This window comes from Suricata suricatta, chromosome 7 (genome assembly GCF_006229205.1).
Source record: "Suricata suricatta isolate VVHF042 chromosome 7, meerkat_22Aug2017_6uvM2_HiC, whole genome shotgun sequence".
Classification (NCBI taxonomy): Eukaryota; Metazoa; Chordata; class Mammalia; order Carnivora; family Herpestidae; genus Suricata; species Suricata suricatta.
This window is the reverse complement of record NC_043706.1, coordinates 29,483,311-29,506,932: the sequence shown is the minus strand read 5'-3', so window position 1 is coordinate 29,506,932 and position 23,622 is coordinate 29,483,311. Positions and strand designations below refer to the sequence as shown.

At 51.8% G+C, this 23,622-nt stretch overlaps 5 protein-coding genes and 1 long non-coding RNA gene across 20 annotated transcripts in view; 3 read left to right on the top strand and 3 right to left on the bottom strand.

The window, feature by feature from the left end:
- The first annotated feature begins 213 nt into the window (after nt 1–213).
- On the top strand, nt 214–3,245 carry NCR3 (natural cytotoxicity triggering receptor 3). Of its 7 annotated transcripts, none has more exons than XM_029945504.1 (5): nt 214–291; nt 665–752; nt 2,414–2,758; nt 2,862–3,011; nt 3,120–3,245. In XM_029945504.1, exons 2-5 carry the CDS (start codon nt 710–712, stop codon nt 3,167–3,169), a joined length of 588 nt encoding a protein of 195 aa, XP_029801364.1. In that variant the 5' UTR covers nt 214–291; nt 665–709; the 3' UTR covers nt 3,170–3,245. The 7 variants fall into 7 exon arrangements, with proteins under 7 accessions (XP_029801364.1, XP_029801363.1, XP_029801362.1 ...); XM_029945503.1 differs by lacking the exon at nt 214–291 and adding an exon at nt 442–521; XM_029945502.1 differs by lacking the exon at nt 214–291 and adding an exon at nt 521–580.
- A 441-nt stretch (nt 3,246–3,686) lies between these two features.
- Nucleotides 3,687–5,234, bottom strand: LST1 (leukocyte specific transcript 1). Its single transcript, XM_029945507.1, has 4 exons — nt 5,145–5,234; nt 4,674–4,775; nt 4,386–4,408; nt 3,687–3,904 (listed from the first exon to the last, which is right to left on the bottom strand). The coding sequence occupies exons 1-4, from the start codon at nt 5,170–5,172 to the stop codon at nt 3,761–3,763; spliced, it is 297 nt and encodes a 98-aa protein (XP_029801367.1). The 5' UTR covers nt 5,173–5,234; the 3' UTR covers nt 3,687–3,760.
- A 3,128-nt stretch (nt 5,235–8,362) lies between these two features.
- On the top strand, nt 8,363–10,961 carry LTB (lymphotoxin beta). Of its 3 annotated transcripts, none has more exons than XR_003911135.1 (4): nt 8,363–9,110; nt 9,790–9,861; nt 9,975–10,078; nt 10,301–10,392. XR_003911135.1 is itself a non-coding variant. In XM_029945382.1 (4 exons), the coding sequence occupies exons 1-4, from the start codon at nt 8,949–8,951 to the stop codon at nt 10,753–10,755; spliced, it is 741 nt and encodes a 246-aa protein (XP_029801242.1). In that variant the 5' UTR covers nt 8,851–8,948; the 3' UTR covers nt 10,756–10,961. The 3 variants fall into 3 exon arrangements, 2 of the variants coding, with proteins under 2 accessions (XP_029801243.1, XP_029801242.1); XM_029945382.1 differs by lacking the exon at nt 9,975–10,078 and adding an exon at nt 9,537–9,588 and having other exon boundaries at nt 8,851–9,110; nt 10,301–10,961; XM_029945383.1 differs by lacking the exon at nt 9,975–10,078 and having other exon boundaries at nt 8,366–9,110; nt 10,301–10,388.
- Nucleotides 10,962–13,084: 2,123 nt separating this feature from the next.
- TNF (tumor necrosis factor) lies at nt 13,085–15,897 on the bottom strand. Its single transcript, XM_029944414.1, has 4 exons — nt 15,454–15,897; nt 14,847–14,892; nt 14,612–14,659; nt 13,085–14,301 (listed from the first exon to the last, which is right to left on the bottom strand). The coding sequence occupies exons 1-4, from the start codon at nt 15,637–15,639 to the stop codon at nt 13,880–13,882; spliced, it is 702 nt and encodes a 233-aa protein (XP_029800274.1). The 5' UTR covers nt 15,640–15,897; the 3' UTR covers nt 13,085–13,879.
- A 1,259-nt stretch (nt 15,898–17,156) lies between these two features.
- On the bottom strand, nt 17,157–20,557 carry LTA (lymphotoxin alpha). 3 transcript variants are annotated; one of them, XM_029944412.1, is made up of 6 exons: nt 20,264–20,557; nt 19,614–19,762; nt 19,151–19,317; nt 18,630–18,737; nt 18,439–18,544; nt 17,157–18,196 (listed from the first exon to the last, which is right to left on the bottom strand). In XM_029944412.1, the coding sequence occupies exons 2-6, from the start codon at nt 19,624–19,626 to the stop codon at nt 17,784–17,786; spliced, it is 807 nt and encodes a 268-aa protein (XP_029800272.1). In that variant the 5' UTR covers nt 19,627–19,762; nt 20,264–20,557; the 3' UTR covers nt 17,157–17,783. The 3 variants fall into 3 exon arrangements, with proteins under 3 accessions (XP_029800272.1, XP_029800271.1, XP_029800273.1); XM_029944411.1 differs by having other exon boundaries at nt 19,614–20,557; XM_029944413.1 differs by lacking the exons at nt 19,151–19,317; nt 19,614–19,762; nt 20,264–20,557 and adding an exon at nt 19,042–19,128.
- The window catches only part of LOC115296023, an 18,684-nt gene continuing 13,822 nt past the window's right edge, over nt 18,761–23,622 (top strand). For 4 of the 5 annotated variants that reach the window (XR_003910688.1, XR_003910691.1, XR_003910690.1 and 1 more), the window contains exons 1-3: nt 18,761–18,896; nt 20,118–20,244; nt 23,058–23,117. This is a non-coding gene — a long non-coding RNA (uncharacterized LOC115296023). The remainder of the gene's footprint in view (nt 18,897–20,117; nt 20,245–23,057; nt 23,118–23,622) is intronic. The other variant, XR_003910689.1, reaches the window with a different exon arrangement.

The window sequence follows — 23,622 nt, the reverse complement described above, 5'->3', positions numbered from 1 at the left end:
CGTGAGGTATATTCCTTTAATGGAGATCTGACTATAAAAGATTATAAACCTCTCCATCCCTTGCACTCAGCCAAACCGCCCAAATCCACACAACCTGAGTAAAACAGATTGCTATGCAAATGAAGCCTCCAGACAAAGACCCTAGCAACCGCCTGCTGCCACCAGTCAGTTTGCTTTTCCTAATCCCCTCCCTTATAGAATTTCTAGAGCAGCCTGGGGAGGGCCAGCCTAAAGGGAAGGGAACAGATGGGATGAACCTGTGCACTGCTGAGCCAAGATGAGGGGAAGTAGGTTAGTTCTGAGTCCTGGAGGGTTCCTGGAGGTTATTCTGGGTAAAGCGTTGGTCTTCTTGAACCTCAGAAGATAGGGGAACCACATCCTGGTCTCACCCACCCACCTTGGTGTTAGCAGCCACCTAAGCCCCACCCTCCCCCTCAAACACTTGGGCCATTTGACCATGTTTTGCCCCCACCTCCTAGTGACCCAGATACTGCCATTAGCAGCATCCTCTCTTCTCAAAGGTGAGGCAAGCATTTGATGCCTGAGGTCCTAGGCAGTTGAGGTCCTTGACAAGTGATATGTGAGTCCTGTGTGTCATAGGAAGCTCCCCACCTCCATCTGGTGACCCTGGGCACAAATAGTAGGTTTTTCTTTCTTCACCCAGAGCTTACGGCTCCGGTCCCCCTCGCCAACTGGAACACCCTCTGACATGCCCCGGATGCTGTTGCTCATCTTTATCATGGTCCATCCAGGTGAGAGGGCTTTCTCCCAGAACCCTGAGGGGTGTGGGGCTGGGAGGAGGGTGGATGGGAGAGGCTGACACGGAGGCCTGAGAGGAGTGGCCAAGAAAGGAAACCGGGAGCCGGTGGGGTCCTCCGTAAAGCTGACGCACAACGTGGACATCCCCAGTTCACAATTGCCTTCGTTTCTCCATGTTGCCTGCTGGGAGTGTCACTCCCCAGTTTCCATCCCGGAAGCCCTTTCCTCTCAGCCACCACCCTAGTAAGATAAAACTGAAAGAACCAGTATAAAGGGCTTAAAGAAGGAAGAGGTGATTTTTTTCTGAAGGGGGTAATTTTAATTCGATGAACTTAATAAGCCTATTAAGCAAGCCTAGTCTAGATGTAATTAGGAGTTTGGGATACCTAATTAACTCTAAGGGAAGTTTCTTAGTGAAACTGATTTTAATTAACTATGAGACTTTAACTATGAGCCATATCCATTAACTACATGCAGTGTAGCCTCCAGACCCACAGCTTCAGCATCAGCTGGGAACCTGGGGCAAATCCTCAGGCCCCACTCTAAACCCACTGAGTAAGTCTCTGGGCGTAGGTCCCAGGAATCTGTTTGAACAAACACTATGGGTGATTCCCATGTGCTCTCAAGTTTGAGCACTTCTGAAATAGAAGAATGGCAGGTAAATTTCACCAACTAGAGAATCTAATCAGAGATTTTACTAATTGGTTTAATTCATCAATTTGGATGAGTTAAATAGGGATTTCAATCATTTATAGCCAAGTCATCACCAGAAGACTTAATTAGTTAATGCTCTTTAACAAAAAACAAAATAGCAAGGGTGGTGTACTATACATATAGTATGTCACTGGTATGAAAACAATACCTGGAATAATATAGTTAATCATTAGTTAACTAGGGAGCCACATTCATTACTGAACTTCAATTTTAATGTGACAGGTTAAATTTCAGTAAGACACTACTCGTGAATGTAGGTGGGGAATGATGGGATGGGGCGAAGATGAGAGTTGGTATAAGAAAGAATTTGAAAAACTAATTTTTATTATTTATTTATTTTAAATATATTTTTAAGGTTTATTTATCTATTTTGAGAGAGAGAGAGAGCGAGAGAGCGCAAGTGCGCGCATTAGCAGGGGAGGGGCAGAGAGAGATAGCAAGAATCTCAAGCAGGCTCTGCACTGTCAGTACTGAGCCCCATCTGGGGCTCAACTTACAAACTGCAAGATCAAGTCAGATGATTAACTGATTGAGCCACCCAGGTGTCCCTTTATTTATTTTTTTAGAGAGAGAGCAAGATCAACCAGGGAAGAGGGACAGGGGGAGAGAGAGAGGGAGGGGCAGAGAGAATCTTAAGCAGGCTCCACACTCAGTGCAGAGCTCGACATGGGGCTCCATCCTATGACCTTAGGATCATGACCTGAGTCGAAATCAAGAGTTAGACATTCAAGCGACTGAGGCACCCAGGTGCCCCTGTGTAAGCAATGTTAAAAATTAGCCCAGTGGAGAGGAAAGGGTTTCATGAGGCACCAAACTGCTTGTCCCTCTGGGTCCTCCGTGAGTTGGGGACTCAGCTGGGATATTCTACGGCAAGCTCTTGGTCCTTTTTCTGGGGACCAACTGGGGAGGCATTTCTCTGGGTCTTCTCTCTGCCTGCCAGGATCCTGTGCTCTCTGGGTGTTCCAGCCCCCTGAGATTCGTACCCAGGTGGGCACCGCTGCTCTCTTGCCCTGCTCCTTCAATGCCAGCCGAGGGAGACTGGCCATTGGCTCTGTCACGTGGTACCGGGACAAGGTGGCCCCAGGGAAGGAAGTGAGGAACGAGACGCCAGAATTCAGGGGCCGCCTGGCTCCTCTTGCCTCTTCCCGTTTCCTCTGTGACCACCAGGCTGAGCTGCACATCTGGGATGCCCAAGACTGTGACACTGGAGTCTACGTGTGCAGGGTGGAGGTGCTGGGTCTTGGTGCTGGAACAGGGAATGGGACTCTCCTGGTGGTAGAGAAAGGTGAGATGGGAGGCCCCTGTTCCCCTGGAAGTTGGGAGTCTTTTCCTGAGGCCTCCTGCTCTCTGTCCCCCCTCCCCCGAACCTGTGCCTGCTTCTTCCTTAGGTCCCCCCTTACCAAGCCCTCCCTTCTACTGCCCACATTCAGAACCTCCTTGGCTAGGGGACAGCACAGTCCTCCTCCTTCGGGCTGCATTCTATGCCTTCAGCTTTATCTTTGTGGCCATGGGCAGCACCATCTATTACCAAGGCAAATGTAAGGAATGGGGCCAGGGTAATGGTGGAAGAGAGCCGGAGGAAGGGGAGACAGAATCAGGAAGAGGAGGGCTACGGCGATGGGCAACTCCTGTTGTCTCTCCTGCAGGCCACTGTCACCTGGCAAAATGCTGCCACTCCTCAGATGGGCTCCGATGAGAGATTCCAGACCCCAGCCATCTCAACTCTCTTCAAGAGACCCCAATAAATCCTCCTCTGCCCCACCGCTAACTCCTTATGTGTCTCATGTGTTTCCTTTTCCATTCTTCAGGTACCCCAAAGTACCCCTCTTTGGGGTCCCCTGACTCAACTCTCCCTTCTGCCAAGCCTGGCCTGGAAAGGTCCAAGGAATGACCTTCTCAATAATTGTGCCTGGAGCCTCTCCCATCACCATCCAGGACTCAACACCTCCATCTCTCTGGGGTGCGGGGGGCTGAGTCTGATTCTCCTGAGAAATGGGGAGTATCGGATCTGATTAGTCCTGTTAGCTCTCCATTCCAGCCAGGCTCACACATATACTCTTTCTGGCCTTCAGGGAAACTTGGGTCCCTAAACACCTGAGAAATCACTACTTGACCCCAGAGTGGGTGGGAAGATAGGTCACTTAAGTTTTGATGGTGGCCATGCTGAAATGGGACTGAGCGGAGTTGGACTGAGAACCCCGAGGCACAGAAGGTGGCGAGACCATGGTGTTTACTGGTCTTTACTGGGTGGACCACAGTTGGGTTGGGGGGAGGCGTTTGGGGGAGCTCAGGTGGATTCTTTCTTGGCAATGCAGGCATATTCGGTGCTGGTGTCCTCCTTGGAGCCTTCCTTGTGGCTGAGGCCGGGCCCCTCACGGGAGGGCACCGGCAGCAGAGATGCATAGTGGAGCTCTTGCTCGGAGAGCTGGGCCTAGGGCGGGTGTAGAAGGCGCTGCTGGGGGGTCGCTGGAGGAGTCCCCTTCCCTGGGTCCCTCCTTGTTCTGCTGCCCACCCCGCTTTCCTCATTGCCTCCTCATTGCCCTCTGCCTTCTGTCTCTGCTGGCCTAAATTCTTTTCTCTCATTGCCTGCCTCCCTGGGTCTCTGTTGTCATTCTCTCTCTTTTTCCCCTGCCCTGCATCCCTCTCACTCTCTTTCCAGTTTTCTCTCTCATTCTTTGTCTCTCTGTCTCTCTCATTGCTTCTACTCCCTTTCTCCTTTCTTAGTCCCTTTTCCTTTCTCTACACCATTTCTCTCTGCTTTTCTGCTCATCCTTATTTCTCTCTTTCTCCCCCCTTTTTTCCTCTGCGTCTCTGGCTCTCTTGTGCCCCTGCTTTCCCTCTCTTCCCTTGCCCCCCTTCTCAGTCCTCAGCCTGGCCGTCCCCATCACCCACTCCCCTGGCCCTGGACTCACCCAGCTTCTCTCCAGCCTCCTCACTGGAAGAAAAGAAGAAACTCAGCAGGCTCCTCCCTCACTCTCCCAACCCCAGTGGTGTTTCCTCACTTGCTGACATCTCTGTGGTTCCTGTTGCTCAAATGCCAGTTTCTCTCTGTGGACACCTTCCTCCCCTCCCTCCCGCCCTCCTCTCCCAGGGTGTGTGGGAATTGACAGAGACTTCTAGGAAAGCAGCAGGAAAGGGGGTGGTGGGGGCAACACGGGGCATTGCGGTGGGCGAATGAAGGAGGTGAGGCTGGGGCTCACCTTTCCGATGGAGCCGACACAGACAGGCAGACAGAATGACCACAGCCAGGAGCAGGAGCCCCCCCAGGCCCAGGCTCCCGCCAAATAAGTAAGGGCATATACCTATGGGGAGAAGGGGTAGGTATCAGGGACCCGTTTCTCCCTTCAACGCCCCCCATCCTCCTCGTTGGCCGGGGGCATCTCAGCTCCCCTCTCCAACAGTTTTAGAGGCAGAAAAACAGACTCAGATTCTTCATCCCAGATCGGGTCATCTCATCTCCTACCAGAGGTGCCCACCTCTCACGTTACCTCACCCACACCCACACCCATGACCACTCACCCCTCAGGGGCTTCCCACTGCCATTCGTGCTGTCTCTGGGCCTCCCCATGAGGTGCCTTGCCTACCTGGACCAGCTGTCCTTTGACTACCTACTCATGAATGCACATGCTGCTCTTTACCCACAAGCCTCCCTGTGCCGAGGGTTCCCTTACCCTCTTTCCATTCCTTACAAGCTGCCATCAGGTCGAGCACTGAAGACTGGCCTGGAGGTCAGGAAACCTAGCCCTTGCTCTGCTAGGCTAAATGGCCTGGGGAGAGTCACGTGCCTCAAGTTCCTCATCTGTAACATGTGGGGCCCTCTGTTACAATTGTTCCAGGGCTGAGGAGCCCCACGTATCTGCCAACCCTGAACTGGGCACTTTCCATTTGTCACTGCTGACCCTCACGATGTAGGGTACTATGGTGCCCGTTTCCCTAGTGGGGAACCTCAGGCTTGAGTTCAGACTCTTACAAGGAGGTCCAGCCCAGAAGTGGCAGAGCTGGGGTTCAAAGCCAGCTGTGTCAGTTCCAGAAACTCCCCCTTTCCTCTGCCCTAGGCTGACTAGGTAGTTCATAAGGGCCTCTCCAGCACTGGATAGTTTCAGGTTCCGGTAAGCAGCTAATGGAGGAGGAAACAGGGTTTTGAGTGTGCGTGTGGACCCATGAAAAATAGGGAGGGTGGTGTCAGTACTACCTGGCAGCCGGGGCCGCTCCCTCCGCCCCAGAGCCACTCGGGAGAGCAGGGCCCTATTTGGCTGGGGTGGAGAGCCACTTCCCACGGCCAGATACTGCTGGGGCTGAAGTAGGGCATGGAGGAGTGTCTGGGCCCCCTAACTTCCCCTCAGGCACTTCCTGCCCTGTAACCACTGGTTCCTGTTTGAGGGCAAAGAGCGGGTAGCTGACTTCACACCAGAGCCAGCTGCACTGACCAGGGTCTGAAAACTGGGACCCTCTTGAGTTTATAAGAGGAATGATGCGGGTGTGTGGGTGGGTGGATTGGAGGCCAGAAACACAGGTGGAGAAGAGGGCCTGAGGTAGCCATGAAGGGAAATGGGGGCAGAAGTGGATTGTATTATTCAATTCTTTAGTGAGCAGAGGCAGAGGCTGGACAGCAGACGACTCCGGGGCTCTGGGAACCTCAAAGCCATATTTTCTTCCCTCATCTTAGCTTCACCTCACAGTGGGGTGTGACTGCCACCCCCACCCCCATTTTCCCCACCAGGGTTCCTGCTCTCCCAGCTCATGTAGAGCCTTTGGCCTGCTGGTAGACAGACACCAGACTGGCCAGAGCTGCCTGGGTAGAGAGGTGTTGCCACGTCAGACATTCTGGCCTCTCCTCTGCCCTTAACTAAACCTATACTCCCCTTCAGCTCCAGCCATCCTATTCATCCCACAAGTCATCAGTGAATATATACCTCCTCTAGGCACCCTCCCAGATTAGCCTTGCCCCAATTACCCCTCACACTGCATCTGCTCAGAGCTCCTGATCCCAGTGTATATGTGTCACACACGCCCAGGCTCCCACATGAGACTGGAAGCTCTGGTAGATTTGGGGTAACTTGCTTGGTGTTCTGGAGCCATACTTAGCAGGACACTTGGATGACTGATTAACAAACGGGAAACCAGAGGCGGCCAGACTAGATGTACCTGAGTACTGCTGATAGTCTAGGACAGAAAGCTGATGATGAGTTGGTATTGGGAAAGGAAGAATGGACAATCGAGGTAGACTTCTTGTAGGAGGCAGCATTCTGTGGTTGAGCACAAAAATAAGGGCAGTGATCCAATACCTTCTGGACAGAGACCTGGATGAAGGCCTCTTAGAAACACTGAGATGGAGAGGGAGATGGGTGCTGGAGGATTGCACACCCAGTTCTGGAGGAGGGCAAAGACTGGGGAGGTCATGTGGAGGCAAGGGGAAAAGGAAGGTATCTGGTGCTTGGGTCCATATGCATTTGCACTGCCTTCTTCAAATTCAGAAACTTTCTTTCATTTCTTCCCCCTCCCTCCATCCACAAGATTCCCCATGCTGGAAGGTAGGACAATATTTAGGGTTGTTTTAAAAAAATTTTTAAACACATTTTATTATTAAAATGTTCAAACAGAACAAAATTGAGATACTTTTATAATGAACATATCCCTACCACATAGATTCTAAAATTGAGTTTCCTTTTTATTAAAAAAAATTATTTTTATGTTTATTTTTGAGAGAGAAACACACACAGAACACAAGTGCAGGAGGGGCAGAGCTAGAGGGAGACACAGAATCCTAATCAGGCTCCAGGCTCCGGGCTGTCAGCAGAGAGGCCAACGCAGGGCTCGAACTCAAACTGAGATCATCACTTGAGTTGAAGTCAGATGCTTAACCAACTGAGCCACCCACGCGCCCCAGCAGTTTTCTATATTGCTTTATTACATACCTGTCTATCTCATTTTTTGATACCTTTCAAAGTTGCAAACATCAGTACATTTTACCTCTAAACCTTTCTAAAAATTAATTAATTAATTACTTTTTAAACATTTATTTATTTTTGAGAGAGAGAGCATGCCTGTGCGTGTGCAGGCAGGGGAGGGGCAGAGAGAGAAGGAGACAGAGGATCTGAAGCAGGCTCCCCGTGCTGACAGCAGAGAGCCTGATGCAGGGCCGAACTCATGAACCGTGAGACCATGACCTGAGCCAAAGTCAGACGCCCAATCAACTGAGCCACTCAGGCGCCCCTGCCTCTAAACCTTTTACCATGCTTATCATTGACTTGAGTCAAGATTTTGTTTCCCCATTTCTTTTTTGGGGTGCTGAGGAAGGCAAGATTTACATACATCAAAATGCACAGATCTGAAGTCAGCCCTAAGTTTTTAAACTGTCTTGTGGTCAAGGCTCTGGAGCCAGACAGCCTGGGTTCAAATCCTGCTCTGCCACTACTGTGTGGCCTTCTAGAGGTTCCTTAACCTCTCTGTGCCTCAGTTTCTTCTTAGGGTTTTTGTCAGGATTAAAACAATTATTATATATAAAGTGTATAGGTCAGTGGCAAGCACACACTTAGTGCTATTTGTATAATAGCTTTATTATTATTATTTATTATTATTACTACCTAATAATAGAGATGTGGCAATGATCTAGGACCACATCCAACTTCCTTGGACCTGCTCCTTCCTCCCTGTAACTCCCACTGCATTGTCTACCATAGCATTTGTCAGATCCTTGCTGCTTTGTTTTGCTCACTCATTGATTCATTTGTGCTTTCTTCATTTATTCATAAACATCTAGTCAGCACACACTAAATGGAAGGGGCTCATTCTAGACAGCAAGGATCTTTGAGGTGGGCCTATGCCTCGCCGCTCTCCTGTCTACACTCTGTGTAGCAAGGGAAGTAATGCTCATTTCTATCCCTCCTCAGCGAGAGGAGAGTCGGTGGTGAGGCTGAGGCCCTTTCAGCTTCTATTCCTGTAGACTGGCTTACCTCTGCTTCTCACCAAGCTCTGGGGGTCAGGGGTGAACAAGGGAATGGAAGGAGGAGGCTGGTCCAGTGTGGGCATAAGTTCCCCGGAACGCGGACATCCATCCGTCAAGTTCTCAAGGCCGTGGACACCGCCTTTCCTCCAGCACCCACCACCGGGGTGTAGAAGAACGCCAACTGCCCTGGAAATCTGGACTTCTGTGTTCTCCTTGCAGATTTGCTGCCTGACTTTCTGTAAGCTGCCTTCTCTTCCTGGGCTTCGGTTTCCCTCCCTGCTGAACCAGATGACCTCTAAGGCCCCCTCCAGCTCTATCCTGCAAGCCTGTCTCTTCACCCCAATTCTTTCCCCAGTTCAGAGAACCCGGGCATCCAGCTGCCCCACCCCAGCTCTGGGTAAACAGGAAGCTGGGTGAGGGGAGCAGGGGTGTGTGGAAAGTCCCAGCCAGGTGTGTGGGTCTATGGGGAGGGGGTGGCCCCACCCCTGAGGTATGAAAGCCCCCCTGCCCTGGTCCTGGCTCAGTCTCCATGGGGGCACTGGGGCTAGAGGGCAGGGGTAGGAGACCCCATGGGAAGGGCTGCCTCCTGCTGGCTGTGGCAGGAGCCACTTCCCTGGTGACTCTGCTGCTGGCTGTGCCTATCACTGTCCTAGCTGTGCTGGCCTTGGTGCCCCAGGAGCAGGGAGGACCGGTGAGTAGCTGCAACCAGCCCTAGGAGGGCTTGTATGTTGCTGAGGCTCACTTACCTCTGGCTGTGCCTGGGGGGCCCTCTTGCCCCATCCTGCTCAGTTGGCCTGGCTGTCCCTGGTGGGTGGGGAGGCCTTGTTTGTCTCTTCGCTGGCCCTCTTTCCAAGATCCTGTGGTGCTGTTGTGTTCTGATATCTCCAAACTCCTGCCTGCTTGTCTGGCCATCTCTTCTCCTCTTCCCAAGACATACTCAGGCCTCTGTCTCTGCCCAAGTACATATGCTTTGCTTGCTCTCCCTTCCAGGGAGATGTATGTTGGGGATGGGACTGCTAGGAAAAACCCTAGGCCTGGAGCTTGGGTCTATGTTGGGAGCTGTGGGGTTGGCATCAGCTAAAACTGAACTCTGGGCACTGTGACCCCACCCACCCAGGTAACAGGGACCGCTGACCCAGGGGCCCAGGCCCAGGCCCAGCAGCGATCGGGTAAGAGCAGACCATCACCCCTTCCCCTGCTCCAGCCCTTCAGGGACACCTAGCTCTCGTCCATCTGTATCCCCAGATGAGCCTTTCCTCCCGGAATCCAGGTGCCCCATCCTTGGGTCCTGGCCCCCTGTCCTCCTCTCAGGGGAACCATGCGTGGATGGCTGCCCTGGCCCCCAATCGTGGACTCTTCGCCCCTTCCAGGGTCACAGAAGCTGCCAGAGGAGGAGGCAGGAACAGATTTCAGCTCCAGGCTCCCAGCTGCCCACCTCATAGGTAAGGATCTTAGTGGTAGTCCAAGGGTGCCAGGTCTGCTCGCCCAGATGCCCTTGGCTCCGTTATTGCAGGGCTCGGTTTCCGGCCTGCTTCACCACCTCTCCTCCCTAAAGGGCGCACCTTCTGCTCCTCCGGCATTCGCCTCTTGCTTCCCTCCTGGAGCAGGCAAAACCCGGCCTGGATCTCCCCACCACAGTGCTCCCTACCCCACACTCAGGTGCTGTTTGTCCCCTTGCTCATAATTATTGCAGAGGTAGCACCACAACCTTCGCTCTCCCCATCCCTCACCCACTCCCCGGCTCGGGAGGCGGGGTTAAAAGTCCCGCAGGGGGGTTAAAAGTCCCCATTCTCCCTCCTGCTCACCCTCCCAGAAGTCCTGGGCCTGCATCCTTCCTCCGGGATGGGGTTCCCGAGAGCTGACAGGCCCGTTTCTCCGCAGGCGCTTGGACGAAGGGGCAGGGGCTCGGCTGGGAGGCCAAGAAAGAAGAGGCGTTTTTGAGGAGCGGGACGCAGTTCTCCGGAGCCGAGGGACTGGCGCTCCCACAGGACGGCCTGTATTACCTCTACTGTCACGTCGGCTACCGGGGTCGGGCGCCCCCTGCCGGCGGGGGCCTCCTTGACCACTCAGTCACGCTGCATAGCCGGTTGTACCGGACAGGGGGCGCGTATGGACCGGGGACCCCCGAGCTGCTGCTGGAGGGCGCAGAGACCGTGACCCCGGTCTTGGACCCGGCCAGGACGCACGAGTACGGGCCTCTCTGGTACACGAGTGTGGGCTTCGGCGGCCTGGTGCAGCTCCGGAGGGGCGAGAGGGTGTACGTCAACATTAGTCACCCCGATTTGGTGGACTATAGAAGAGGGAAGACCTTCTTTGGGGCTGTGATGGTGGGGTGAGGGCCACCTGCGACCCGGGGAAAGCAACTGCATGACGGAAATGTGTGACTCAGCCCAGATATTGGGGACTCGGCCTCTAGGGAACCCGTGGCAGTGGGAAAAATGTAGGAGACTGTTTGAAAACTGATTTCAAAACCTGAAGAAAATAAAGAGTGTAAAGCTTCAGTGCTGCCAAATACAGATGCTGAGATGCTAATATGTCTTAATTCAGGTTGGAAAGAAGTGTTGATTAAATATTCTCTCTTTTTCTGGTTACTTGAAACAATTCGTATCAATTCCTATGGCCTCTGCTCTCTGAGAAGGCCATCTGCGGGTTTCACGCCCACCTCCTGCCTCTGAATGGACTTGTCCCAATCTTAGCCCACTTGGAAGGGGGAAGAAGGGGGTCTCAAACTGCAAAGCATCTCCAAGCATCCCTATTCTCAGAGCCACATTGTCCTCAGCCGACTCCACACTGCATTTCTCTTGGGTCCCTTCATCAGCGACAGGGGTCACTACGGGGAAGGCAAGCACCGCTCTACAAGTACGGAGCAAGAAGCCCTGAGGGCCTGGCATTCTCCCCAGCTGCCTGCCTGGCTGCCTGAGGCCCCTTTTGCCACTATCTTCAAGGAAGAACCCAGCTCTGGGGTGTGAAGGGAGAAGGCTGAAAGAGAGAGTTGGGGTGGGGAGAGGAGAGTGACTGAGGACCCAGGGAAATCCTGAGGAGGAAAGGGTCAAGGATAATCTGTGGTCACCTGGCCCTGTCCAGGGTGAGATGGAAAGTCCTCACCCCTTGTTCACCGCTTCAGCTCTGCTTTCCCTACATTGGCAAGGACTGGGGCCCCGGGTGAGTAAGTACTGGGCAGTACTGGGCCCTCTCACCCCATGACCCACTTTCTGCTCCAGGCTGGAGGAGGCAGAGGCCCTATCTAGGTCACCCCAGTGGGTTATCCCATTGCGGCAGACCACACAGTTTCCCCCTGCCTGGAAGCCCTGGCAGGAAGGAAGAGCCAACATCTGAACCCAGGGGGGACTCCCACTCTCTGGGTCTTCATTTCTTTCTTTTTTAAATGTTTATTTATTTATTTTGAGAGAGAGAGAGATGGCAAATGGGGCAAGGCAGAGGAAGAAAGTGAGAATCCCAAGCAGGCTCTGCACTGTTAGCACAGAGCCCGATGTGGGGCTCGAACTCACCAACTGTGAGATCATGACCTAAGCAGAAATCAAGAGTTGGACGCTTAAGCGACTGAGCCACCCAGGGTCCACTGAGGCTTCATTTCTTGTTTTTATTATTTATTTTTGAGACAGAGAGAGACAGCATGAGCAGGGGTGGGTCAGAGAGAGAGGGAGACACAGAATCTGAATAGAGGCTCCAGGCTCTGAGCTGTCAGCACAGAGCCTGAGGTAGGGCTCGAACCCACGGACTGTGAGATCATGACCTGAGCCGAAGTCAGACGCTCAACCGACTGAGCCACCCAAGCGTCCCCTGACTCCATATTTGTCTTTGGATGTTCAGAAGAGTCTTCCTGGCAACAGAGGGTGCTTTTTTCTCTTTTCAGCTCACTTACCTCATGTCCCTTCCCTCATCAGTCACCAAGAAAATCTGTGAGGGCTTGCATGTGAGTCCTTCACCTGCATCTTATTCTTTTTAAATTTTCCTTCGTCTCTTCAAATCCACCCACTGAAAGACAGAAACAGATAGAACCGCTGGGGGCTGGATAAAGGAAGGAAGACAGAATTCACTGAGTGCTATCTCTGCCAAGTGCTATGCTAGGTGCTCTCATGTAGCTTAGGTCTTCTATTCTCTCGTGGCCCCACATGCAGTATCTTCATTGGGTATATGAGGCTTAGCAACTGGTTCAGCGTGCACAGTTAGGGCTGCTGGGAAAGCCTGGAACCCGGCGATTTGGAGCCCTGATGCCTGGATGTCTGAAAGTCCTTTGGCTGTGATTCAGGTGCCTGAGAATGTGGGCCTTCCCAGGCGCTCTTGCAGGCTGCAACAGCCGGAAATCTCACCTGAGCACTGAAGGTGCAGGACTTCCCCGGTGGAATTCCCAGAGCTGGAAATTCCCATGCCCTGAGGGAGAGGTAATTAGGTTCAGACTCCAGTTTCCTGGAGGAGGGGAATATTTGGCTTGGCTTTGTTATATGCAGGGTCTCCTGAGCCCCAGTAGTCTAAAGAGTGGGGACTGGGTTCAGGGATCTTTTTTTTTTTTTTTATTAACTTTTAATTGCATTTATTTTATGGCTTCAGGGCTCTTAAGCCATGGAGAGAGAAGACACTTCAGGGAGTGGCTCCCCACCCCCAGGGAGAAGCAGTCGCAGAATTAATTCCAACAAAGAGACCATGTTTCTTTTCTAGGCATGTTTTATTTCTCGCCACTGACCAGTAGGGCGATTACAGACATAACTCCCCTGGGGAGCAGAGGTTCAGCGATGCAGCGACAGTCGGTCACCAAATCAGCATTAATTAGACAACTCGATCAGATAAATATTTTTTAAAAATATGTAAGCAAAAGGAGGCACAGAGGCCAGGAGGCCAGGTGGGAAGAGCCTAGAGGTCAGCTCCGTTTTCACAGAAAACACGTCTGAGTCAAGGCAGCCCCTTCATTTGGTCTCCCAGGACACCCCAACCTCCCAAATAAATAACATTCATCAGTAAATAAATAAATAATAAATAAATAATAAATAATAACAAGTGCAAACATAAATAGAGGGAGCTGGCCCCGTGAGGGAGGCACTGTCCTTTCCATCTCAGGGAATAGTCTGGAAACATCTGAAGAAAGGGGAGCCTGAGGTCCACTCATGTCAAGTTCTAGGTGAGATCTTCTTAAGGGATGTTCTGAAGTGTTCTGGCCAGGAAGGTTCCCTGACCCCGCATTCCAGGTGTCCCAGGTTGCATTGAGGAATCCAAACCTGAGATCTCCCGTGAATGCTGGAAGCCCCAGTTTGAATTCTTGCTGGTGGCCAGTGCTCCAAAGTCCAGGTCCCTGGATCTTAGGTTTCTAAGTGTTGTTATTTAAAGTTCTAAGATTGGGGCCCAGCCCCAGCCCCTAATTCTCTTTCTAAGCCAGAAGGATATGAGGGGGTCAGAAAGAGCAGATAACAAAGGGGTTGAGGTGGGCACGGATGGACCTCAGCCCCCTCACAGGGCAATGATTCCAAAGTAGACCTGCCCAGACTCAGCAAAGTCGAGATAGTGAGGCAGATTGATTTCAGCGCTGAGTCGATCACCCTTCTCCAGTTGGAAGACCCCTCCCAGGTAGATGGGCTCATACCAGGGCTTGGCCTCAGCCCCCTCTGGGGTCTCCCTCTGGCAAGGGCTCTTGATGGCAGAGAGGAGGTTGACCTTGGTCTGGTAGGAGACGGCGAAACGGCTGATGGTGTGCGTGAGGAGCACATGGGTGGAAGGGCATCGTTGGTCCGTGAAGAGGACTTGGGAGTAGATGAGGTACAGCCCATCTGAGGGCACAACCAGCTGGTTGTCTGTCAGCTCCACACCATTGGCCAGGAGGGCATTGGCACGCCGACTCAGCCACTGGAGTTGCCCTTCAGATTCAGGGTTTGCTGGAGGGAAGGAGAGAAGGAGGGAGGAGTAAGTCAGTGTGACCCTGTCAGTTCCATGCTCCACATCCTGGCTCTCAAGTTCTGCCCACCCCCCACATCCGGTTCCTGTCCCCTGTCTGTCTTCCCACATCTCATGTGGCCATGAGGTTCTGAGTGTCCCCCTCAAGGCCTGTGCAGTTTCTTTACTCTCTCCCTGAGCTCAGGGAGTCCTTCTCATACCATCTCCAAGGTCTGTCTACCCTCAGCCTGGGTTTAGCCCCCAAATCCCATCTGCTTCACCATCTTCCAGCCACATCCTCAGAAGACTTACCTACAACATGAGCTACCGGCTTGTCACTTGGAGTTCGAGAAGATGATCCTGAGAAGGAAAAAGAAAAGAAAAAGGTGAGACCCTTAAGCTTCCCAGAAAATATCCCACTACTTTGACTTCAATTCCTCTTCCTCTCAAACCGAAGCTCTGAATTTCCTCCACTGCTGGTATCCCAGAACTAACCCCCACCTCCACCCAAACCCAGAATCAGGAGAGAGGCTTTGGAGACACTTACTGAGTGTCTGGGGCAGAGGGTTGATTAGTTGGAGGCCATGTGGGAGCTGTAGGGGAGAAGAAGGAGGTTTAGCAACAGAACAAGTCACCTCTAAATGAGAAACAGCTAGGCTGCTTTATGCAGCTTATACTCTAGTTTTCTCTCTCCATTCATCCATTGGTTCATCCATTCATCCATTCAACACTTTTCACTGAGTGTCTTCCACGTGCCAGATACCCCATCTTCATCTTTCCTTATCTCTTTCCTCGCCTCTTTCCTTGTCTCTCTCATATTGCCCACATTTTTGTGTTTCACATCTTTATTCATATCACTTGTTCTTTTCCCATCTCTCAACCCACACCCCACCTCTCTCCACACAGCTATCTCTCTCTGTGTCTTTGTGTATGCTCATTCACCCAAGAAGTTTTTAGAATGCCTTCTGTGTGCCCCATCCCTCTCTCTCTTCCTCCAACTCTCTCCACATCTCTTTCTGCCTTCCCATCTTTCTCCACATTTTCTCTCTCACCCGTCCCCATCAGCACACCTTTTTCTGCCACCCCATTTCTTGCCCTCCTTATCTCCCATTTCTCTCTGGGTAGAATGAGCCAAGTCTTGGTGAGGCACTCACCTCTTCCCTCTGGGGGCCAATCACTCCAAAGTGCAGCAGGCAGAAGAGGGTGGTGGCTCCTGCGACGAGGAGGAAGGAGAAGAGGCTGAGGCACAAGCACCTTCTGGAGCCCTGGGGGCCCCCGGCCTTCTCGGGGAGTGCCTCCCCAGCCAGCTCCACGTCCCGGATCATGCTTTCAGTGCTCATGGCGTTCTTCTAGGGGGCTCAAGTCCAGCTGGAGATGGTAGAGCCCTGAGGCAGTGTGTATGAGAGGGAGAGAATCGCCCGGCTGCTTGTCTGGGGGTGTGTCGTCTGAGATGTTATTTCCAGGGGGGTCTGGAGTTGCTTCTCTCTCTCCTGGTTGGTCCCCCGGTTCCTTGCTGAGGGAGCTTCTGCTGGCTGGGTGTGCAGACAGCTGCCTTTATATACCCGTGGGGCGAGAAGAGGGCGGGGAAAAGCTCTCATTCAACCAGCGGAAAACTTCCTTGGTGGAGAAACCCATGAGCTCATCTCGAGGAAGCGGTAGTGGGCCCTACACCTTCTGTCTCGGTTTCTTCTCCATAGCGGGGGCGGGGGTTTGGAAAGTTGGGGACACCCAGGCATCAAGGATACTTCCTACCCACCCCACTCGGATTCTGAGGAAGGTTTGCTTGGCCAGTCACTGCTGTGTATGTAGGACTGTGGAGGCTGGACCCCAGTTTCCCACTGCCCCCGAATTCCCATTCCCTCCATTTTTTTTGAGGATCAGGCCCGCGGCCTGTTTCCCTCTGATTTCCAAACAGGAGGTAGGTAGGTGTAGAGCTAGTAAAGGGAGGGGCTTCAGAAAGCTGAGTCCTTGGTGGGGAGAAACCTCGGAAGGGGGAGTTTAGGGGGGAAAGCTGTGCTGGGTCCTGAGACATGTGTTTGGGTCCCTGGGGGAGAAAAGAAGCTTGAGAGAGGGAGCTTAAGGCTGGGGATGTGGATTGGGGTCCCTAAAACGGCTGGAGAGGGGGTGGTAAATAGCAGGGACATGTCTGGGACAGCCCCAGTGGGATGAAAGCAACCCTGGGAATTCACAAACCCCGTGAGGGCAGGCCTTCTCCTTTCATTCTGACCAGGGACTCCACAGTGACAGTTTCAGTCTTGGCTTCCAAGGGAATCTGAGGCCCTGATTTTTGCATGAAGCCCCATCCCTCAGAGCCCGTGTGTGTGGCCATGTCTCCCAAAGAACTCCAGTTCCTTCCAGAAACCTGGAGCCCCAGCCCTCAGGACCCTCTGCATCACCATGTCTCCTAAAGAAATCCCCTGTGTTCCCCACCCTTGTAGCCTTGGGGGCTCCTTTAGGGCCCTTGCATGGCCATGTCTTCCAGAGGGTCCCCATGTCTGCCCCCATGGTCCTGAACACCCTTTGGTGTGATCACTTCTCTCCAGAGGCCTCCTGTAACCCCCTTTCCTCAGAGCCTATACGTGTGGTCACATCTGCCAGTGGTCTCCTGCCCTCCACGCCTTCAGACCTTGGACCCTCCATTTCTCCTTTCGCTTCCCAGCTTCTCCTTTGGTTTCCCTGCAGCAGCTCTGGTTGCCTCGCCTCTCCGACTCCACCACATTTCCCCAGAGCTCCTTAGGCCCTTTATCTCTTTGTATGCCCACAGTTCCTGTCTCTTCTGGGGCCATTGTCCTCCTTCTGTTCCTTAGAGACCTGGGAAATTCTCCCCTCCCAGACAGACAGACATAGTCAGACAGCATTTCAGATAAAAGAGGTTTATTGGGCTTCATTGAAGGTGCAGGTGTCTCCTCCTCATGGGGTGTCTGGTCAAGCAGTGGCTGGATCTTAAGACTCTCTTTCTTCCTTCTAGAGCTCCCCAGCGTCTCAGACCCACTTGTTTTCTCTCTCACTGGGTTATCCTTATGCTGATGTTCTCTCGCTCTTCATCTCTTGGGCTTCTCTCTCTCTCTCCTGATGGCCTTCGATTATTCCCTTCCCTCCATCCTCCATAAATAAATAATTTAATTTTTTCTCTTCATAAATAATCCCCCCTCCCCTGCCTCCTGTTGTCCACCCAAGTCCTCCATGTGTCTGCCCCCTCCACGGGTAGGGCCAGGCCTTCCTTGGATGGGCAGGACAGATGAAGAGCTCTGGGTGGGAATTTCTAGGCAGACTTGAAATCCTCGGCCTCACATTGGGGTAGTTCAGGGGGGTATGGTCCCCTAGGCTGCCTAGCACTCCTTCTTTGAAAGCTCTAGGTAACATGAGCAGGGGAGACTTGAGACAAGTGGAATGGTGGAAAGAGGTGTGGTGACCCTTGAGTGGTCAGAATGGAGGCAACATGGAAGAAAGTCTTGAAACCAATTAGTTTTCCTTCTGGAGTTTTCTACAGAGCAAAAGCTCCAAAGAAGACACTACTGGGGCTGAGGAGTAGGTGGGAGATGCCATCTGTGTGAGTGGATAGCTGATCTCCCTGGGTGAGCAGGAACACAGCTCCCTGGTACACAGAGCGCACCCAAGGTCCCTGTGGCCCTGGGCACACGGACTTCTGAGCACTGAGGAGAGGAACGTGAAAGGGGTACTGGGAGGAGAAAAGCTGGACCTCGTGGGCCAGGTAGAGAGGGGTCGAGGTGGCCTTGGGGAAGCAGCCTTCCCCAGAGAAGACCACCTGAGAGTAGACAAAGTAGAGGCCACTGGTGGGGACCAGGAGGGAATTGTTGCTCAAGGAGAAGCCATGACGGAGGAAGGCACGATCCGTGTTTGCTCTCCAGCGCAGGGAGTTCTGGGTGCTGGGGTCTCCTAGGAAGAGCCACAGGGGATGAGAGAGGTCAAGAACCTGGGAGTCAGAAGTCTTAATCCCTGAGGAAGTAGGTGCTGGACTGGGTTCCTGGGGGATGGTTGGGAAGATGGATGGGAGAGGGATGTCCCTATTTGGAGAGGTGGAGAAAGTTGGGGGAGGGGTGCAGTAATTGTTTGGTTCCTTGAAGGGGGTGTAGGAAGGGAGCTGGGGCTACGTGTCTGGAGGGCCAGATGGTGTTTACCAATAAGATGAGCAGCAGGTTTGAGGGTGCCTTGTGCGAAGTGCTTCTGAGGGTGCTGATAGGCAGTCCGGGCAGCGGAGGGTGAGATGTCAACGCCAGGAAGGCCCTAGGGGAGAAGACGGTCGAGGGTGGCTCTAGGGCCCAAGTCTGGCTGGGCCACCCTGGCAGCTCCTGTTCTCCTGCTGCCTCACCTGAGCCTCAGGCGGCAGGGCCAGCAGCAGCCCCAGAAGGAGGAGGAGGAGGGGGGCGCTGCGCACCCTCAGGAGGTAGAGCCATCCAGGTGGTGTCATGGGGAGAACCTGTGGGGAGAGAGACAGTGAGTGGGGCGGGGCAAGGTGCGGATGACGGCCTCCCGCCTGCCTGCCCGCGCCACCCGCGGAGAGAGGGCGAGAGAGCCACCCGAGAGACAGGGCAGCGGATAAGAGAAAGGGACGAAATGCAGTCAGGGAAACCGCAAGGTGAGCAGGGAGAGACAGAAAAAGAAACAGAGACTCGGGAAGGGAACAGAGGGGGGTCGTGGCAGAAACAGAGAATGTGTGATAGAGACAGAGAGAAAATGACTGATGAAGAGTCAGAGGGAGGAAAAACCAAAACCAAACCCACCAAGGCCCAGCCCCAGGTACAGAAGGGGCTGGGGCGCAGGCGGAGGGGCAATGTGCTCAGGGGAGCCCACCGCCCAGCAGCCCAAGGAGACGGGGTGGGAGAGTCTCACCTGCTCTGTGGGGCCCCTGGGCCCGGACGCCCGGGTCCCTTTATAGAGGAAGCTGCAGTGGCAGCGTGGCGGGCGGCGGGCGGGTTCTAGGCCCCGGCTGGGCCCGGGGAAGCCCCCAGGGCTTAGAAGGTGCTGCTGTTTCAGTCGAAGGCAGGAAAGGCTGAGGCCTAGGAGTGAACCGCAGGCTGGGGGCTCAGACGACTGAGTTCTGGGAAAGGGAGTGGGGTCAGGGGAACCGTGGGCTGGGAGGGGCAGGGAGCGGGGTCAGGCTTAGGAGTTCCAGAGAAGAGACGGACAGCCAGTTCGGAGAGGAGAGGGGAGCAGCTGGGGCGTGGGCTGGAGGCTCGGTTCCCTGAAGAGCAATTATATATAACACCTCTGCACCCTTGGTTGATTACAGGCTACCGTCTGTGCCCATTTCCGTGTCTTATACCCCCATCCTTGTCCCAAACAGCTCACTCACATTGTCCCAGCATGTGGACTTTCCTGGTCACCTGGCAGGTTTTATATCAAGAAGTCCCATGATCTACCCCTTTGTCTGGGACATTCTGGTTTATGCCTGCTGTCCTGGTGAAAATGTTCATGGATCTCTGTTTTGCTCTCAAAAGTGTCCTGGTTCGGAAGAGAAATGTCATGGTTCCTTCCTCAGAGATGTCGTCATGTACTCACCTATGACGAGGCCTCCTCTCACTGCGGAGGATGTCTTCTACCTCATCCCCACCTTAGCCAGCTCCCACAGATCAGATTTATATAACCCCAAGCAAACACACACTCTGGGATCAAGGAATGTAGCAACTTTCGAAGTTCTCTACAGGGAAGGCTTTGGAAGTCCATACAGGAGGGGCTGGAGGGTGGTGAGCTAGGGTAGGGTGGGAACAACCATAGGACTTGTCTTGAAGCTGCATTTGCAGAACCAGTATTCTGTTTTAAAATTGTTAAAGATTTCTCCCTTTTATCTTGGGTACAGTAAGGTGCACATCTCTTAAGTTTACAGCCTGCTGAATTTTTTCATCTGCTCATAGCCATGGAGCCACCATATTTTCAGATCCCCAGAAGGTTCTCTCATGCCCCCTCCCAGATGATACCCTTCAAAGGTAACCAACACTTTCTGACCTCTGTCACCATAGATTAATTGTTCCTGCTTTTGTATGTATAAATGAAGCCACACAGCATGTATTTGTTTGGGTTTAGCTTCTTTCACTCAATATGATGTTTGTGAGATTCAGCCATGTGGTTGCACATCAGTAGGGTTGGTTGATTTGTTTCTCATTATGATGTCATAGTCTATTGTATGAATATATTCTAACTTATTTACTCATTCTTCTGTTGATGGACATTCAATTTGTTTCTAATTGCTGGCTACTATGAAAGATGTTGATATGACCATTCTTTTTTTTTTTTTATTTTTGAGAGAAAGTTCAAGCAATGGAGGGGCAGAGAGAGAGGGAGAGGGAGAGAATCCCAAGCAGGCTCCATGCTGTTAGTGCAGAGCCTGATATAGGGCTTGAACCCACAAACCGTGAGATCATGACCTGAGCTGAAGTCAGTTGCTGAACTGATGGAGCTACCAGGCACCCAAAATATCATTATTATTTTTATTGATGTTGTCATGCTTTCATTTTGAGGGTTTTGAACGGCTAAAGCCCTCCCTCTGTGATTTTGGGCATATTGCTGTTCTCCTCTGGCACAAAGTTTCGGAGTGGTCTTGGTGTCCTGTGGCAGGCACATAATGAAGAACATTCAGGGTGTGTATGAGCCATTTCTCCTGTTTTCCTCCCCTTTCTTAAGGCCCTTTGCTTTTCATGCCTTCCAATCTTAACTATTATTTCTTTTCATGCTCCTTCGCTCCTTCCACCTCTTTACCTTTCTCTGGATTTCACAAACATTTCCTGAGTACCTTGCACAAGCAATGAGGATGCAGATGTGAAAGATAGTCCCCTGGCCCTGGGAGCTCAGAGACAGGAAAGTTACCAGATCATTACAATAAAGTGTGTTGGGGGGCATCCCCCAGAAAAGCCTTCGAACTCGGCCTGGGGGAGTGGTGTCAGGCATTAAGTGTCAAGGCAAAGAAGATAGCAAGGAACATTCTAGATGGAGGGAACAGTATGTGCAAGGACTAGAGGTAAAGAAGAGTATGAAATGTGCCAAGAGGTGCAGTTGGGTACAAATAGAAGCAGAGATGAGGCTTGGGAGGTAAGCTGAAGGGTTTAAAACCAAGAAAAGAAGTTTTATTTCATTCTCATTATAATGGGGAGCCACCAACATTTTTATTTTTCATTTTTTTAATGTTTATTTTTGGGGTGCCTGGGTGGCTCAGTCAGTTAAGCGTCTGACTTCAGCTCAGGCCATGATTTCAGGTCTTGTGGGTTTAAGCCCCCTGTTGGGCTCTGCTAACAGCTCAGAACCTGGAGCCTGCTTCCCATTCTGTGGGAAGCCCCTCCCCACACCCTCCGCTGCTCTGGCTCTGGCTCTTTCTCTCTCAAAGATAAATACACATTAAAAAATAATATTTATTTTGTTTTTGAGAGAGAGAGAACAAGAGAGTGAGTGGGGGAGGGGAAGAGAGAGAGGGAGACAAAGGATCCAAAATGGATCCACCAACATTTTTAAGTGAGACAGGACTCATGCAGATAGGTACCTTAGAAAAATGAGTCTGGATGCTGCCTGAAGAGTGGACTGTGGTATGGGAGTCAGGGGCTGGAGGGACAACCGGAAGTGGAGGCTGGTCAGGAGAGTTGTGCAATAACCCAGCAAGGAGACACGAGAGCCTACATTTACACTGAGGCAGCAGCAGGTTTTTTTTTTTTTAATGTTTATTTATTTTTGAGAGAGAGAAAGAGACAGACGGCACATGAGTGGGGGAGGGGCAGAGAGCGAGGGTGACACAGAATGTGAAGCAGGCTCCAGGCCCTGAGCTGTCAGCACAGATGAGGGGGCCGAACTCATGAACTGCGAGATCATGACCTGTGCCAAAGTTGGATGCTCAACTGACTGAGCCACCCAGGCGCCCCAGTTGGAGAGTTTTTGAGGCAAAATCTACAGGTCTTGGTGGCTGACCAGATGTGTTGGATGAAGAGTAGCCACAGATGCCCCTTTTAAATATCTTGGTTGATAGGTTGGCTGCTTCATATTCTTTTAACCTACTCTCTCTTATGTCCCTCTTGGTTTTCTGCTTGGTCCCTGCTCTTTTCCTTTTCTCTGTGTCCCTTTTCCTCTGGAGTTTCTTTTTCTTCCTGTCGTCTCTGCCTCTCAGATGGTAGGAGCTGATGGACATGAAGAGACCTCATTTATATTAAAATATAAAAGTGTTGCAATTAATGGTGAGAAACTGAGAAAGGGAGAAACTTAGGTCAGAGAGGAAGACTGGGGCATTGATGGACAAAAAGGGGGAAGGTGAGAAAGAGTGATGGGGAGACAGGAGAGACAGAGAGGAAGGAAGGGCAAGAACTGGGCTGAGGCTCAGTGTCACGGGCGTTTGTGATGTGCTGAAGGGCGCTCTTTGAGATGGGCCAATCTTGGTTTCAATCTCAGTTTCGGAGGTTGTGTGAAATTCGGTTTCTTTCTTGGGGAGGCCAGCAGTTGGTTTGGGGCTTTCCCTGGGTGGGAGGGGTGATGACTAGAGTCTTGTGCCCCAAACTCAGGGAAATGCAGTCTCTACAGTGGGCTCTGTGGAGAAACTAGTGAAATCTCTGAGGCCTCAAAATGAAGGTGAAATGACGTTAGGTTCAAACTTAAACTTAGCCTCACCACCTAAATTGGGACTTAGTAAGTTCGACCCTAACTCAAATTTAACCTCAACCCAAATTGCAACCCAAACTCAACCCTAACCTCAAATCTAAACACATCCCAATAAATGAACCTGAAAGTGAACTTATCCTCTAAACGAACATAACCTTGTTTCCTACAGCTAAATGTTGAAATCTACTCATCTCCATACCTGACCCAATAGTTAAACTTGACTCTAAAGGTAAGTCCAATCTAAGCCACAAACCTAAAATTGAGCTTTCTCCTGTTTCACCCCATTATTTATCCATCTCTCCATTTAAGACATTTTTATTAGGGCGCCTGGGTGGCTCAGTTCCTTAAGCATCTGACTCTTGATTTTGGCTCAGGTCATGATCTCAGGGTTTGTGACATCAAGCACTGAGTTGAGCTCTGTGCTGACAGCGTGGGGACTGCTTGGGATTCTCTCTCTTCCTCTCTCTCTGCCCCTCTCCTGCTTGGTCTTTCTCAAAATAAATAAATAAATGAATAAACTTTAAAAAAGTTTGTTATGTGCTGGGCACTGTTCTAGGTAGTAGGAATATGGTGGCAAAGAAATCAGACATCCTAGCAAGGCAGAAAGGACATAACACTGAAGAAGTCAATAAGTAGTGCTATGAGGAAATAATACAGGGCATGTGACGAGTGGCAGAGGACTACTTTAGACACAGAAGTCAGGAAAGTCTTCTCTGAGTAAATGGCATTTAAGC

Excerpts from the sequence above, each read along its gene's own strand:
- NCR3 (XM_029945500.1), top strand. The coding sequence starts at position 2,275 with ATGAGGCACCAAACTGCTTGTCCCTCTGGGTCCTCCGTGAGTTGGGGA. Across the intron at positions 2,759-2,861 it reads TCTCCTGGTGGTAGAGAAAG|GTCCCCCCTTACCAAGCCCT; the intron begins GTGAGATGGGAG and ends CTTCTTCCTTAG. Across the intron at positions 3,012-3,119 it reads CATCTATTACCAAGGCAAAT|GCCACTGTCACCTGGCAAAA; the intron begins GTAAGGAATGGG and ends TCTCTCCTGCAG.
- LST1 (XM_029945507.1), bottom strand. The coding sequence starts at position 5,172 with ATGGCAGCTTGTAAGGAATGGAAAGAGG. Across the intron at positions 4,776-5,144 it reads TTGTAAGGAATGGAAAGAGG|GTATATGCCCTTACTTATTT; the intron begins GTAAGGGAACCC and ends TTCTCCCCATAG. Across the intron at positions 4,409-4,673 it reads GTGTCGGCTCCATCGGAAAG|TGAGGAGGCTGGAGAGAAGC; the intron begins GTGAGCCCCAGC and ends CTTTTCTTCCAG.
- LTB (XM_029945382.1), top strand. The coding sequence starts at position 8,949 with ATGGGGGCACTGGGGCTAGAGGGCAGGGGTAGGAGACCCCATGGGAAG. Across the intron at positions 9,111-9,536 it reads CCCAGGAGCAGGGAGGACCG|GTAACAGGGACCGCTGACCC; the intron begins GTGAGTAGCTGC and ends CCACCCACCCAG. Across the intron at positions 9,589-9,789 it reads CCAGGCCCAGCAGCGATCGG|GGTCACAGAAGCTGCCAGAG; the intron begins GTAAGAGCAGAC and ends CGCCCCTTCCAG.
- TNF (XM_029944414.1), bottom strand. The coding sequence starts at position 15,639 with ATGAGCACTGAAAGCATGATCCGGGACGTGGAGCTGGCTGGGGAGGCA. Across the intron at positions 14,893-15,453 it reads TTGGCCCCCAGAGGGAAGAG|CTCCCACATGGCCTCCAACT; the intron begins GTGAGTGCCTCA and ends TCTCCCCTACAG. Across the intron at positions 14,302-14,611 it reads GCCGGTAGCTCATGTTGTAG|CAAACCCTGAATCTGAAGGG; the intron begins GTAAGTCTTCTG and ends CCTTCCCTCCAG.
- LTA (XM_029944411.1), bottom strand. Across the intron at positions 18,738-19,150 it reads CCAGGGGCCCCACAGAGCAG|GTTCTCCCCATGACACCACC; the intron begins GTGAGACTCTCC and ends CTCTCCCCACAG. Across the intron at positions 18,197-18,438 it reads ACCTGCTGCTCATCTTATTG|GAGACCCCAGCACCCAGAAC; the intron begins GTAAACACCATC and ends GGCTCTTCCTAG.